The sequence below is a fragment of the Solanum dulcamara genome, chromosome 7 (genome assembly GCF_947179165.1).
Source record: "Solanum dulcamara chromosome 7, daSolDulc1.2, whole genome shotgun sequence".
NCBI lineage: Eukaryota > Viridiplantae > Streptophyta > Magnoliopsida > Solanales > Solanaceae > Solanum > Solanum dulcamara.
Window position 1 is genome coordinate 4652450 of NC_077243.1, and position 15171 is coordinate 4667620.

Here is a 15171-nt window from a genome sequence, read left to right on the forward strand (position 1 = left end):
GAAATCATGAGTATGATATTTTGAATTGATGTATCCGAAAAAAGAGATGATGGGAGTAAAAAAAGGGATTTTTGATATTTTTTGAAACAAAAAAATAAGAAAATATGGTAAAAAAGAGTGTATAGTTAAGTAATTTTTTTTAAATATGAATTGGGTTTGCATTTTGATATTGTATTCAAAAAGTGCTCATGTGAAATTTGTTTATTTTTCAAATGGACATATTATTGACTTGTTCAAAAGTTACTTGAATTGAAATGAATTGGACTAAAATGACTATAACTAAAGACACCAAACTATCGAAAAAATGGGAGCACAATGTACTCACTCACACGGTTGGGGCAAATTAACCAATGTAAAGCACAAGTTTCACCAATTTGGTAAAGTAGAAAGAATGAAGTTGGAGAATACAAGAATGGAAAACTCTTTGGTTATGGACAATTTGGCCAATACTTTTTGTCATATTAGAGGCATTATGCTATACTTTCTACTTCAAGACCCAAACTACCAGAAAAAAGAAGCAAAATTAGAAACAATAAGACAAAAAAAAAACACAAAGGAAAAGTTAGAAGAAAGGACAATAATAACTTAATGACAGTTTCCTTACAGTGTGGTCAGTCGAGGAAAATAATTAAAGCTATGACAACGCTATCACAAGCGAGTTCTAATACTTCTACAATTTGTAAAAATTATAAGAGCTTCTTTAATTTTTATATAATTTTATCAAATTAGCAAATTATAATTCATAATCAAGGTATGAGAATATCCTAAAATGCTGCATTAATAAAACACATATCTCCTTATTCTTCAAAATTTCAAATATATATAATTTTACAAAAAATCAATGATTCAATAAATCAATAATAGTAATAACTCGTTATTCTTTAATATAATCTTTACACATAGTATAAATAATCTATTCACGTTAATCATTAATTATTATTTTTATAAATTTAAAATTATTAAATCTTTTTCTTTATCAGAATAAACCTATGGATCAAGTTTTAAATTTTTATTCTAAAAATGAAAATAATAAAATCACAAACTTGGAATTGAGACCATACTTTTAAGAAATTTTGAGATTTGAAATTGAAGTTCTGCTCAACTATCATAAACAAATCTCAAATCAAAACTTCAAAATTGAGCCCCAAATTACATGGCCAAATACCTACTTAATTTGCTTGTTACAAAAAGTTAAAATACACTAACCACTTAACAAACTTTTTGGATTTGTTGGCAGATAAAAGGTATCAAGCTACTGGTGAGAGGTGACAAATATGCTCTAAAGCTGGTCTGGACACCATAGTCATAGAAAAAAAAGTATCAAGTGGAGTGCGTTACAAAAGCCGGAATCGATAACATCGAGCCTTCTCATAATAAACACCATCTATCTTACAAACAAAAGCTTAGTTCCAGATCATACTGTCACAATGATTCAGTACTCAAGTTTGATCAAACAAGGCATTTTGATGCAAAAACAAGTTGAAAGCAGAAAAATTAGGTCCCAGCTCCAAGGTCTATTTTTGTCAACAGTTCGCGCTTAGAAGAAGATTATTGAAACACCCATTGTCAAGCAGCCCACAGCCATCCAAGGACTCAGCCGCTCACCTGCCCACGTTGAAGCACACCAGTTAGCAACACCTTGACAAAAGATTATATTTACTATGCTACAACAGAGAAATGATTTCCCTGTTTCCTAATGTTTTCTCTCTACGCCGAAAGCTTTATATACTTGTTGTTTCACCATTTACACATCCTATGATAGACAGCAGAAAATTCGGTTTTCTCTAGCTACATACAAGCAGAACTTCCATGTGCCTTTTGACTTTTGAAAAGGGGACTATTCAGAGATGTTATGAGAAGTTCCTAGCATAGAGTAGGAGCATAAAAGTAAACAAAAACAGTCATGAAGAAAATTAGGCGCACAAATGACATGTCAACACATCGATGACGCTTCTCAAAAGTTTGTTTAAAGATGAGGCTGATGTGAATCAGCTGAGGGACAAACAATCACCCTGAAGTATAACTTCCTAGTCGAAATTATGCATACACAAACAATGCTTAACTGCGCTATGCAATAATATCCATTCATATGATGTGTAATGCTTAAATTTCAACACAGGTACTCATATCAGCAGCAATTCAGCATTAAATCCACAGCTCGTTGTTCACTTGCATTTTTAATGAGACTACGTGCAAGCAATTTGGTTAAAGAGAATTACATACGCTGTTATTTAACCAAAGTAACAAAACTTCAATTATATGAGAAAAAACGAATTAAGGTAGCCTTTTTAAAAATTAGCAAAACCAACATTACCAGCATGGTAGGAAATAACTTTACCTATTCTAGCAGCCTTCCAAAAGAAGCCTCGAAACCTGCCATAAGTAGTATCTAATTAGGATTTAAAAAAGGAGATCCACTCAAGTGTAAGGCACTGGCACTGGGTTGACTGTCCAGGCTATGGAATCTAATTGAATGTCAACAATGGCAATAAAAGAGAGAGTTGAAGACGTTTAAACATGGTGAATATAGCAGTATATGAATAATAAAGGTAAGATTGACATCAATTGCGTATCCTCTCACGTGAGCTACAGGCACCCACTACTTAATACCTAGTAATAAAAATTGTATCATCTACACAATCTGGTAGACTTACCCAGTTCTTTGTTCAAGAAGTGCCGGAAAATGCATCTTCACATAAGTGCATGTACAAATCCATAACAGCACTACCGTCAAGAAGGAATGGAAATTAAAGAGCGCTGACTGAAAATACCAAAACAACAGTATTAGCATCTACTTATGTAATCAATACAGAATTCTCATTTCAATGCAACCCACCATATCTGAACTTTCCTGTCTTAATCAATTTTTGCTTCAACCAAGTCAACCAACCCTACAAAGTAAAGAAGCATAACTTAGATTCCTCTCGCACAACAACAAAAACACACCCAGTGAAATGCCACAATTGGGATCTGAGGAGTGTGATGTGTACGCAGACCTTATCCCTATCTTGTGTAGGTAGAGAGGTTGTTTCCGATAGACCCTCGGCTAAAGTAAAACATATCAAAACAAGATTGAAAAAGAAATACAGTAGCAAAGAAGCCATGTTGAAAATAATGGGAAAAAAGAGCAGTGGCAACAACAAATAATACAAAAAGCAAAGCAAAGGAAACAACGGGTAATAAAAGATTCGAAGAACAAAATAAAAGAAAAGTAATAATAATATCAATATAGATAAGAAAAGCTAGACAACGTTCTGTTAGGATATACTATTAATCATGCGTTTAGATATAGTATTATTTATTGAACAATTATTTATTTATTTATTCAATTCAATAAAGTATTCCATTAAATAGATCATTTTGTCATATATGTGTCCCCAACTTATATAGTAGATGATTTGGTGTATAGAGTTTGAGCTTATACACAGAAGATTAAATCATCGGTTCTTAAAAGTTAAAAGTTATATTTCACAATCGTAGATGAAAATTTGGACAAACCATCAGAAAGATTGTAGCACGAGATTAAATACAATTTATCTTGATTATGAGAAGGGTATAGTTCTAACTTCTCATGCTAGTGCATTTTGTATGTATTGAACGGGACCGAGGAGAGATAGATGTTTTAGACTGACTGATAAAAACATATTCTCTAAACTATTAAATGTACTTATATTCTCAATCTTGATATAACGATTATGATCTATATATATTAATTATCGTTTTGATTTATTAAAAGGTGAGATTCTAAGATGGGTCGATATGCTTGGTAAATTGGATGATAATAATATATATTGGTGAAATAATTAGTTAGTTGATGGAATCCATGCCTCAATATAGAGATTGATGATACACCTTTTTATAAGAAGCTTATAAGTTTTCATGTGCAAACCTGGCCGGTAGATTTATGAATCTGGCACATGAAATAAGTTAAGTATTGCTCTAAAGGAAATTAATCATTGAATCAAATTCGTCAGTAATTTAATTTATTGATTAGTATCTGTAATCTTAACATGGGGAATTACATAAGTGTTTAATGGAGAATTTTGAAATATAAATAGATGAGTGCAATTACGAATTTTTAGTAGAATGATTTGTAATTTATTATGGTAAGAATAATTCAAATTAATTTTTTGGAATTATTTCCATAATAAGAAGCCTCAGTAATTAACTTTGTGGTCCCTACATTGTTCATATTTAACTAGAACTCAGAATCCTATTTCTAAAGGAAAAGGGAGGAAGCATGTGGGTTTCTTGTTTTTTCAAGAATAGTGTGGGTTTTCTTCTACTTTTTGGACTAGGAAGAAATCTCTATAAATAGGGGTTTCTCCTAATCTAGAAAGACAATCAGTTTTCTATACAATATTTGCCCACCCAAGTATTGAGAGAGTTCAGTTGTTAATTAATTTGGGATCACTGTAGAAGACCGTAGAACTGGAGTCTATTTTCAGCATACTTTGTGTGTAATATGTACTTGTGGTTGTTGTCTATAATTTATGTAAGCAGTACGATTCTGGAATGCTTTCGCTGTGTGATATCTTCCAACACATTCGACCACATACTAACCAGTGGTGGACCCAGCATGTATCCAGGGGGTTCGGAACCCCCTTCGGCGAAAAATTATACTATTTATACATGGTTAATATATTTTTTTATGTATAAATAGTAGATGTTGAACCCCCTTCGACTAGTTCGTATGTCTACTTTTTCAAATTTTGAACCCTCTTATTAAAAATCATGTTCCTCCACTGGTACTAACCTTCTACCCTATTCCTCAATCTCCATACCCTCTTATCTAAGACCATGTACTCGGAAAGCTGCAGGTGAACCATGTCCTAATTTATCATCTCTGTCCAACACTTCTTCGGCCTACCTCTACCTATCCTCAGACCCACCAAAGGAATATTATGTGAATGAGAAATTGGTACTGATTCCTCCTTATAATTTTGAATCATACAACACAACAACCTCAAACTTATGAAACTAATTAATACTATGGGGAAACAGTCAACAGTTACCCAACCACATTTGAGAAACACATACTACAAAATTGAAGTGTTAACTGTTGATTAAACATTGATATCATTCATGGAGTGACCTTATAAACAAAATGAGAGAAGCACAAATCTCTACCTTGCTATGAGTTGTACCTGTGAAATTAATAACAATTGAAGATCTTCATATTGACTTCCCAACTTTTATCAATTTATTAGAAGTATCTCTTTCATATTTCCTTTATCCAATATGCTTGAGCATTACGGCCAGTGGCGGAGGGCCTTGTTGATTTCCTGGTGCGATTACTTTTTTATGTTATAAATTAACTTAGTGAAAATCTTGACTCGGAGCCTGGATCAAGAAACCCCTATACCAAAAATTCTTACACCCTACGCTACAATCAGAGAATAAAAAATAGAGTAAGGGGGCGGATTACCTAAATGAGAGGCAATAGCAAAAGTTGTAATGCTGATAGTGTTGCGGGAGTTTCAGATCGCAAGAATCCCCTTTCTTTGGTTTTGATGGAAAGAAAATTTGGGAGAAATTTAACAAGGCCTTGATCTATAAGTATAAACTTTGGGAGATATTTAGTAGTATTTTATTTTTATTAATTTTAAATTAAGATATATATAAATATAAACTCTAAATTGTTAGGATTTCTTACATAGTTTAAGTTATTTAATTATTTTTTACGAATAAGAGATATGTGGAGTATTTTATTTTAAAATCTTAAATATTATAAAAATAATTAAATAATAATATTTCAAATTGAAGGAAAAGGTGCATTGGCGTAGTAACTGATATAGTTTTTGATGTGTGATTCTTTGGTGGCGCATAATAAGAGTTTTACTGCGTCAAATTATCTTTTTTTATATGTTAAAATTTATTTTTAAAATAAATAAAATGATCGATTAGAACACTAATTTAACTTAAATATTAAAATAATGAAAGAAGAAAAAGATGAAGATGAAACGTCTTTAATTCTTAGTATAGTTAAAATTATTAAAACGTAGGAAATTACATAAGTAATCATCATTTCAAGAAATTAAAATAAAAAAAAATAAAAAAAATAAATCAGAGTTTTAGGGACATGCTTCTTCATTTATGGTACATTGGCAATAGACGACGTCGTCTTCATGTACACAATTTGCTTGACAAACTGTAAAAGCTCCAAATCGTCCAGAGCAAAACGCTTTGCATGTTATATCGCTTCGATGTTCTCTGCATATTCCCTTGAAGCTTACTGTACATGACTCGAAACAACGTCCTTCTCCTGCACGAACTGTCATATCTATATACATGCACACTACTTTCAGTATTGGAATCGGAATCGAAATTTTCATTACGAAAAAAATAAATACACGAATAAGTCAAAGAGATTCAACATATTTTATTTTATCTATTTAAGAGGGTTGGGTTGTAGTATATAATTAACTACAATACTCGGAGATATAAACAAGTTAATTTTAATTTGTAGCATTAGATTTATCTGAACCAGCTGCTTTTGATGATCTTGATAAAATTAAATTTTAGTGTAAAAAATTACTGAAATTACAACAAATAGTATATTTAAACTCATAATTTTAAACATAAAAAGGTTAATTAGAGTTAAGAACGTAAAGACTAAAGGATATTAAATCCATAAAATTTAAATCTTGGATCATTCCGCCTTTATTTATACCATTTTATAGTAGAAAAATGAGGGTACCTGTTGCACTGGCAATTAGGAGAAGGAAGATCAACAAGATTTTTGAAGACATCGACATTTTTCAATTACAGAATAGTAATAATGAAAATAAAATTTTAAAAAAAGTAGTAGTGACGTAGTATGTATGACTTGTGAGTTTTCTATGAACACCCTCTATGTTTATATACATGTTAAACTAATGATAAGTATCTCTATTAAAATCTTAATCTGGACAGAATATCAATAATCAAATTTGATTGTCACTTCTTTTAGAAGGTCAATCAATTATGTACCTACTGAAGATGTTCTAATTAACAAAAAAGATGTATATATATATAATACAATGCATTTATAAACATGCACATATTACGATTCAAATTCATTAAATTGTCAATTTAGGATTGACTAAGACCCTGATTATAAATAAATTGATGCTAAACAATGAGTAAATACAAATTGATTGAGTGAGATTAGATTTGCAGGAAATTATAAAATAATGATTCATTCAAATATTGATCTTTTTACTTAACTAACGTGAATAAGTGATTATATTTGGTTAAAATTTATTTTTGTACGTTAGGGTAATCTAGCTAGCACTTTCCAATTATTGTACTATACTTTTAGAAACCATACGAGGGTATGTTACTGAGATCAAAACTATTTAAAAAATAATCTTAACACATCCCAGGAAAGTTTGGGAGAGGGTGATGAAGATGAAAGTGAGGAAGAGCGTGGCTATTTTTGAGAACCAGTTTAAATTTATATGGGAGCACTCAACTACATAAGTTGTTTATCTTGTAAGGAGACTGATGGAGCAGTTTAGAGAGAAAGATGGACTTAGGTATCAGGTTTATCGATTTAGAAAAGGCATATCGAAAAGTCAAAAGAAAAACTCTATTTATGGAGATGCTTGGAGGCTAGAAATGTGACGGACATGCACTAAGGCTATCAAGAAAATGCATGATGGAGCCAAGACCAGGATAAAGTCAATACGAAGAGACTTGAAGCACTTCACAGTTCTGATGGAGTTGCACCAGGGGTCAACTTTTAGCCTTTTTTTATTCGCCCTGTATTGGATGAATTGTCGTGGCAAATCTAATGGGCGGTGTCATGGTGTATGTTATATACAAATGACATAGTTCTGATTGGCGAGACTTGTCGTAGAGTTAGTGAGAAGTTAGAGGTTTAAATATTAGGTTGTTTGAACAATGAGTTACATTTACGTACCATGCATTTATGTCACTATTGGCATGTTGGGAACAATGAATGATATAACTGATTAGTATTTCTACTGTAGGTATTAATTTTTTTCTTTCAAAAGAATAAAGGAACAATCATAGACTAAGATAAAGTACTTAGAGTGCAAGTTCAATGATAACAAATGAAGATGATGTGGAAACGAGGCTTGATACCTACTCATCCAAATGAGAGAAAGTTTCAAGTATCTTGAGTCTTTCATTCAAGAAATGAAGAGATCAACGACAACGTCACACATCGTATTGGTATAGAGCTGATGAAATAGAGGGTCACATCCGGAATTTTGTATGATTAGAAGGTGCCACTAAATTACTTAAAGACAAGTTCTACAGAGTGGTGGTTAGAACACCTATATATGTTATATGGGGCAGAGTATTGGACAGTTAAGATCTCTCACGTTCAGAAGATGAAGATTGTGAAACTGAGGATGTTATGATGAATGTGTGTGCACACCAGAAGAGATATAAGTTTAGAAATGAAGATAACCAGAACAATGTGGGAATGACATCAATGGAGGACAATATAAGGGAAGAGAGACTGATACGGTTTAGGCTTGTTAAGAGGATATGCACAAATGTTTTGGTGTAGAAGTGTGAGAGGTTGGCTATGGATGACTTCAGTAGAGGTGGAGGTATGCCGAAAAAGTATTGAAAAAGGAATTTAGACAAAACATGGTGCAATTTATGCTTACCGAGGACATGACCTTGGATGAAAGGTAATAGATGACATAGATTAAGATAGTATTAGGTTAGTAGGTAGTTGATCGCATTGTCATGCTTATCTTTTCATACTAGTATTCATAGTATTACTCTTGTAATTTTTTGTCCTTCAATTTCTATTATTATATGTTGTTTCTTGTATTTTGATTATCGTATTAATTTGTGGTGGTAATTGTTCCTTTTTTTTTCAAATAGCTTTGTACTGTTTTGTATAGTATTTTGTGATGGCTTCTTCATTTTCATTATTTTTTTTGGAACTGTTTTATTTTTCTTTTCCTTGAATCGAGGGTCTAATATACCTAACATTTCTACCTCCTAATGTATGAACAAAATTTGTATACTCTCCACAATTTTCAAACCCCACACTGTGAAAAAATAATAAACAACAACATATTCTGTGACAACTTTTTTAAATGTAACAATTATTTTTATAAATTAGAGATAAGTGCAAAAAATACACCTAAATTATTTCTCTTTTTTGAGTTTCGTATTTAAACTATTGGGAGTGTGAGTTTCATTCACAAACTTTCATTTATTAGTTTGAGAAACACACCTCTCTCTTTTATTTCATTCTCATCATGGTGTGTGTGCTACACTCTCTCTTTCATTTTAAAAAAAAATTATCACATCACACTCCACATAGACAAAACATTCCACCTTGACAAAAATTAAATAAATTAGTAAAATTAGTTAAAATTTCATTTTTTTCCCCAATCCAAAAATCGGATCCATTGTTTTTTTTAATAATAATAAAAGTTAAAATTAAATATTAAAGTATTACTATGCCCCCACCCTCCAAAAAAAAATTATAAAATATTTTTTTAACCGACTCCCACTTTTTCTCAACCCCCCCCCCCCAATTTTTTTGTTTTATTTTTATTTTTTAAATTTCATTTATAAAAGTTTTTAAAAAATTCTTACTTCAACTTCCCACCAACCCCCCCCCCCCCAAATAATAATTTAGATATTATTTTTATATTTTTTAAAAAATTATTGTACCCCCGCCCCACCTAACCCTGTGCTTCCAATTTTTTTCTCATTTTGTGTTAGTTACATACACATGATTTTAGTAAAATATTTTTTACTTGATGCATGATTTTTCTTTAAATAAAATATATATTTTTTGTTATATTTGGTATGCAAATTAGAAAAAAATATTTTTCTATGAACATATCTAACATAGAACGAGAAAAAAATAATAATTAAGAGCGAAGGGTTAGATGGGATGGATATAATTTTATTTTTAAAAAAAATTATTAATAATAACATTTTTTTAGGAAGGAGTGGGGGAGGGGTGAAGTATGAATATTTTTAAAAATATTTTATACAAGAAAATTTAAAATAAAAAATAAAAGGACAGGGGATTGTCGGAGCGAGGGGGTGGGGTGGAGGTGGTGGAGTGAGTGAAAAAAATATTTTAAACTTTTTTAAAAAAATACTTTTTTTGTAAAAAATAATTTCTTTTTTTTGGGATAGAAATACTTTAGTTTTAACTTTTAGCTAATATTAATATTTTATTTAATTTTCTGTCAATATAGAATATTTTATCCATGTGGAATGCCATGTAGCAAGATTTTTTCAAAAATTAGATAGAGTAGAGAGAGTGTATTACACATACCACTGATGTGTGTTTCTCAAATTAATAAGTGATAGTTTAGGTATGAAACTCACGCTTCTAATAATTTAGGTATGAAACTCAAAAAAAAGAATAGTTTAAGTGTATTTTTGACGCTTATCTCTATAAATTAAAAGGTCAATCAGCTTTTCGCACAAGTTTCTAGTTTATATAATAATATAAATTATTTGTGGTGAAATGCAATTCTATTGTAGTAAATCTTTAGAAATTCGTTAATTGACGCTTATCTCTATAAATTAAAAGGTCAATCAGCTTTTCGCACAAATTTCAAGTTTATATAATAATATAAATTATTTGTGGTGAAATGCAATTCTATTGTAGTAAATCTTTAGAAATTCGTTAATTGAATTGGACATCATATATATATATTTTTAAAAACGGATAATGAAGATTGAAAAACGGATTATTTGAACCAATAATTTACAAATTACAAGTTTAGCGCTAAGGACTTAAAAATTAAATACATTAAATTCAAATCTTAAATTGATTCTGCCTATGGCTATAACATTTTATAGTTAAAAAAAAAAAAAAGGGTACCTGATGCAACGGCAACAAGGACAAGAAGGATCAACAAAAATTTTGAGGACATTACCATCTTTCTATCACTAATAAAAAAAAAAGTAGAAAGTAGTTTATGTAGTCTATATGATTTGTGTTTTCTTTGTACACTCTTCGTGTTTATATACAAGTTATGCTAATGATAAGTATCTCTGTTCAAAATCTTAATTTGGCCATTTTTTAAAAGTGAGACACTATATTAATAGTCAAATCTGATACCCCAATATAAATTGTTGCCATAAAAATTTTAAGTTAGCTATCAATAGTCAAATTTTGATTGTCACTCTTTTTAGAAAGGTTAGTTAATTATAATTAACCAAAAAAAAGATTAGTTAATTATTTACTGAAAATGTCTAATCAACAAAAAAGATTTATGAAATATGTTGTATTTATATGCATGCACATATTCCATAAACTCAATAAATTCTCAATTTAGGATTAAGTAGGATCTTGATAAAATAATTGGTCAAATATTTAGATAATCCCTTAAATTTGACTAATTTTATAAGTTAAGTTACTTAAAATTAACTAGTGATCAAATTGATATATAATTATAATTGACAAAAATGGGTCTTATTAACACCTTAGGTTGACATGACAAATTGAATTTCAATTAAATTTGGTAGTGTGAGGATCACAAATAATCATCATATTGAATTAAAGTGATTAAATGAACACCTTATACCAATATCGATCGTAGTGCAGAGATAAAATTATTTTATTCTTAATTAAAAATTTAAGGCGGAATGAACTGGGAGATCTTTATATTTGGCTTCGTTTGTCAGTTGGACCATTCTACTTACCACTTTGTCAATTGAACTCTTAAACCCTTACATCAATATCAGTTGTGATGTAATAGTAAAACTGTTTTATCATTAACCAAAAATTTTGAATTCGAACCTCCAATTTGAATATCAGACACCGGATGAAAAGTCAACCAAAAACTGATCATCTTATTTATTTCAAATAGAAATAAATAAAAATTAATAATAAACAACGATGAATATAACTAGAGGCAAATGCAGTATTGTAACACTGTAGTCATTTGAATCTAGGATCTTTTACGGATAGCATAAATTTATGTGTAAAAATTCATCAAAATTATAATAAATAGTATGTTTGAACCCAAAATTTTTAAAATGTAAAATTAGTACTAAGACCTTAAAGATTGAGAGCCCGTTTGGATGGACGTATTTTAAGCAACTTATAAGTTGAAAACTGCTTATAAGTTAAAAAAAAAAATAAGTACACAGATTCATCTGGACCAAGTACTTTCAACAAGTAGCATAAATTTTTATTATGCAAATGTCACTAAAATTACAACAAAAAAATATATTTGAGCCAATGATTTTACAATTACAAGTTTAGCACAAAAAACTTAAAGATTAAACTCATAAAATTTAAATCTTAAATCGATTTTGCCTTTAATTATAACATTTTATACTAAAAAAAGAAGAAGGATAACTGATGCGATGGCAATAAGGACAAGGAAGATCATCAAAAAAAATTGAGGACATTGCCACCTTTTTATCACTAATAAAAATAAAAATAAAGAGTGGTTTACGTTGTCTATATGATTTGTGAATTTTCTTTGTACACTCTTTATGTTTATATACAAGTTAGACTAATGATAAGTATCTCTATTAAAGTCTTAATTTGGACATTTCTGTAAAGACTTGACATATATTAATAGTCAAATTTTGACTGTCACTTTTTTTAGAAGGTTAGTTAATTATTTACTAAAAATGTCTAAATAACAAAAAAGATTTATGAAATAATATGTTGTATTTATATACATGCACATATTCCACAAATTCAATAAATTTTCAATTTAGGATTGAGTAGGTTCTAGATAAAATATATGGTCAAATATTTAGATAGTTCCTTAAATTTTACTAATTTTATAAGTTAATCCTTAAATTTGACTAATTTTACAAGTTAAAGTCACTTCAAATTAACTAGTGAACAGATTGATATACATATTTTTACTTTAAAAATGGGTCTTATTAATGGAAAATAATCCCCTTCATTACTGTTGTGTTCATTACTTTTCAACAGTATAGGAGATTGAAGGCCACGTGTATAAATGAATAAGAGAGGTCAAGATTATTTTTCTTGTTGTCACTTCAAAAAAATAATATTCTTACACAAAATAATATTAAATTCAAAATATTTATATGTATTAGTACTCTTTCAATGTTATTTATATTTAAATCAACATTTTAAAGTTATTCTAAAAAGTAAACATAAGCAAAAATTGTGAAAAAAGTTTCCAACATGGAATGCTTAAAGTAGGCTTTGGACGGATAGTAATCTTTCTTATGAAAAAAAGAAAAGTAATAATTTGAAATTTCTGAATTCTCAAAATTGATTTCATTGTTCACAACTTCATATAAGAACACAAGAATAAAATTCACTTTTATGATGAAAAAAAAAAGAACATATACAACGTTTGGAAAAAATAATCCGGAAGGATTATTAACGAAATGATCCATACCTTTACGATTAAAAAAATTTACCTTTAAATTTCAACAATATTATTTTTTTATACAAATATAAATTGTGATGTAATAATAAAATTATTTTATCTTTAATTAAAAATTTTGAGTTTGAGCCTTCAATACATTACGACCGCCACGTGGGAACCAACAACAAAGAACATCTTATGTGGGCTCGATAATTAGAAGAAGAAGATAGAGTTGATTTTTTTCTTTTTGGTTTAGTTATTTTATTGGTTTTACAAAAATCTAATTATCAAACGGTTTTATATATATATAGAAAAAGTTGCATGTGTCGTTCAATTAGTTGATTTGTTCAGTTTATATTTAATCAGAAGTTGCTTCACACCTTAATAGTTGGTTTTTGAGTTATATAATAAAATTTAGTAATTTTCTAAGAAAATTATTCTTAGTTAACTGACTTTCGATTATAAAAACAACGGTAAATGACTTCATGAAAAAAATTACTCTTAATTGAATATTCATCAGAAATATTATACCCTATAAAATAATGATTGATTCAAATGTTGGTTTTTTAGAAACCAAATCATGATTTTATTTAGGTTGAACCCATTAGTAGCCATCTAAAGTTGGCACTAACTTCCACTTAGACATTTCAATTAGAGTTTGTTCATTTTGAACACCCCAGATCGGATTTTGCTGTGTCATTTTGATATTTTTTTTATATATAATTTGTAAACGATGTCAAAATCGTAAATAGCAATCAAAGTAACATAAAAGCAATTGAAGTACAATTTACTAAAATAATTCAAATATAAAAAATAAAAATAAAAGAAAGAAGAGGATAATGAAGGAAAAAACACCTTTAATTTTCATTATAATATTTCAAATTCGTATTTAAAATGTAGGAAATTAATAACTAATCCTTATTTTTGGGGACATTTATCTGTCGGTAGAACACATTCGCAAACGACCTCGTTGTCCTCGGTTGTACATCTTGCATCACAAATTCTTCCAAATCGTTCAGAGCAAAATGATTTGCATGTGTTATCGCTTCGATGTTCTCTGCATATGCCATTGTAATAAGAGCTACATGACCCTTCACAACCTTGTGCTACGCAAACTGTTAACGACAGAATCAAAATTTTCACTAATTAGAAAGTTTCAAAATATAATAAAGTAAACACGTAATAAAATTTTTGTGAGTAATTTATATTTTTTTAGTAGCTTTATTAAGAGATTGCCTAGTAGAAATGTAACTATAATGCTTCGAAATCTATACAAGTTGCTTCAATTTTTTTAATTATAAATAATAATATATATATATAAAAAAGAATAGTAGTAACTACTACGACTATTGACCCTTATAGTCCAATCCTTTTTTAAACTCCACACATAGCTGAAGTTTATTATGTCAGACTGCCTCTTTTTTTTTGTTAAGGTTGTAACAAGAGGAGGATGCAAATTATGGTATATGGTTCATTTACATAACTTTTTTATTATGTAAAATTTTTTTTACTAAAATTACAAAAAAAATTATTTGAACCAATAATTTAAAAATAACAAGTTGAGCAGTAAGAACAGAAAGATTAAATTCATAAAATTCAAGCCTTAAACGGATTCTGCCTTTGGCTATAACATTTAATTGTAAAATAATAAGAGGCTACCTGATGCAATGGCAATAAGGACAAGGAAGATTAACAAAATTTTTGAGGACATTGCCATCTTTCTATTACTATAAGTAAAAGAGTAGTTTATGTAGTCTATAGGATTTGTGAATTTTCTCATGTGTACACTCTTCATGTTTATATACAAGTTTGGCTAATTAATGATGAGTATCTCTATTAAAATCTTAATTTGGAC

The 15171-nt window shown here is 29.3% G+C and overlaps 1 protein-coding gene across 3 annotated transcripts; it reads right to left on the reverse strand.

The window, feature by feature from the left end:
• Positions 1 to 1347: 1347 nt before the first annotated feature.
• Positions 1348 to 5557, reverse strand: LOC129896697 (uncharacterized). Of its 3 annotated transcripts, none has more exons than XM_055972642.1 (6): positions 5429 to 5557; positions 5148 to 5285; positions 2837 to 2891; positions 2655 to 2761; positions 2339 to 2373; positions 1348 to 1605 (listed from the first exon to the last, which is right to left on the reverse strand). In XM_055972642.1, the coding sequence occupies exons 3-6, from the start codon at positions 2837 to 2839 to the stop codon at positions 1538 to 1540; spliced, it is 213 nt and encodes a 70-aa protein (XP_055828617.1). In that variant the 5' UTR covers positions 2840 to 2891; positions 5148 to 5285; positions 5429 to 5557; the 3' UTR covers positions 1348 to 1537. The 3 variants fall into 3 exon arrangements, with proteins under 3 accessions (XP_055828617.1, XP_055828618.1, XP_055828616.1); XM_055972643.1 differs by having other exon boundaries at positions 5131 to 5285; XM_055972641.1 differs by lacking the exon at positions 5148 to 5285.
• Positions 5558 to 15171: the final 9614 nt, after the last annotated feature.

Excerpts from the sequence above, each read along its gene's own strand:
- LOC129896697 (XM_055972641.1), bottom strand. Across the intron at positions 2,374-2,654 it reads CTTCTTGAACAAAGAACTGG|GTTTCGAGGCTTCTTTTGGA; the intron begins GTAAGTCTACCA and ends TACTTATGGCAG. Across the intron at positions 1,606-2,338 it reads TTGGAAGGCTGCTAGAATAG|GTGAGCGGCTGAGTCCTTGG; the intron begins GTAAAGTTATTT and ends CAACGTGGGCAG.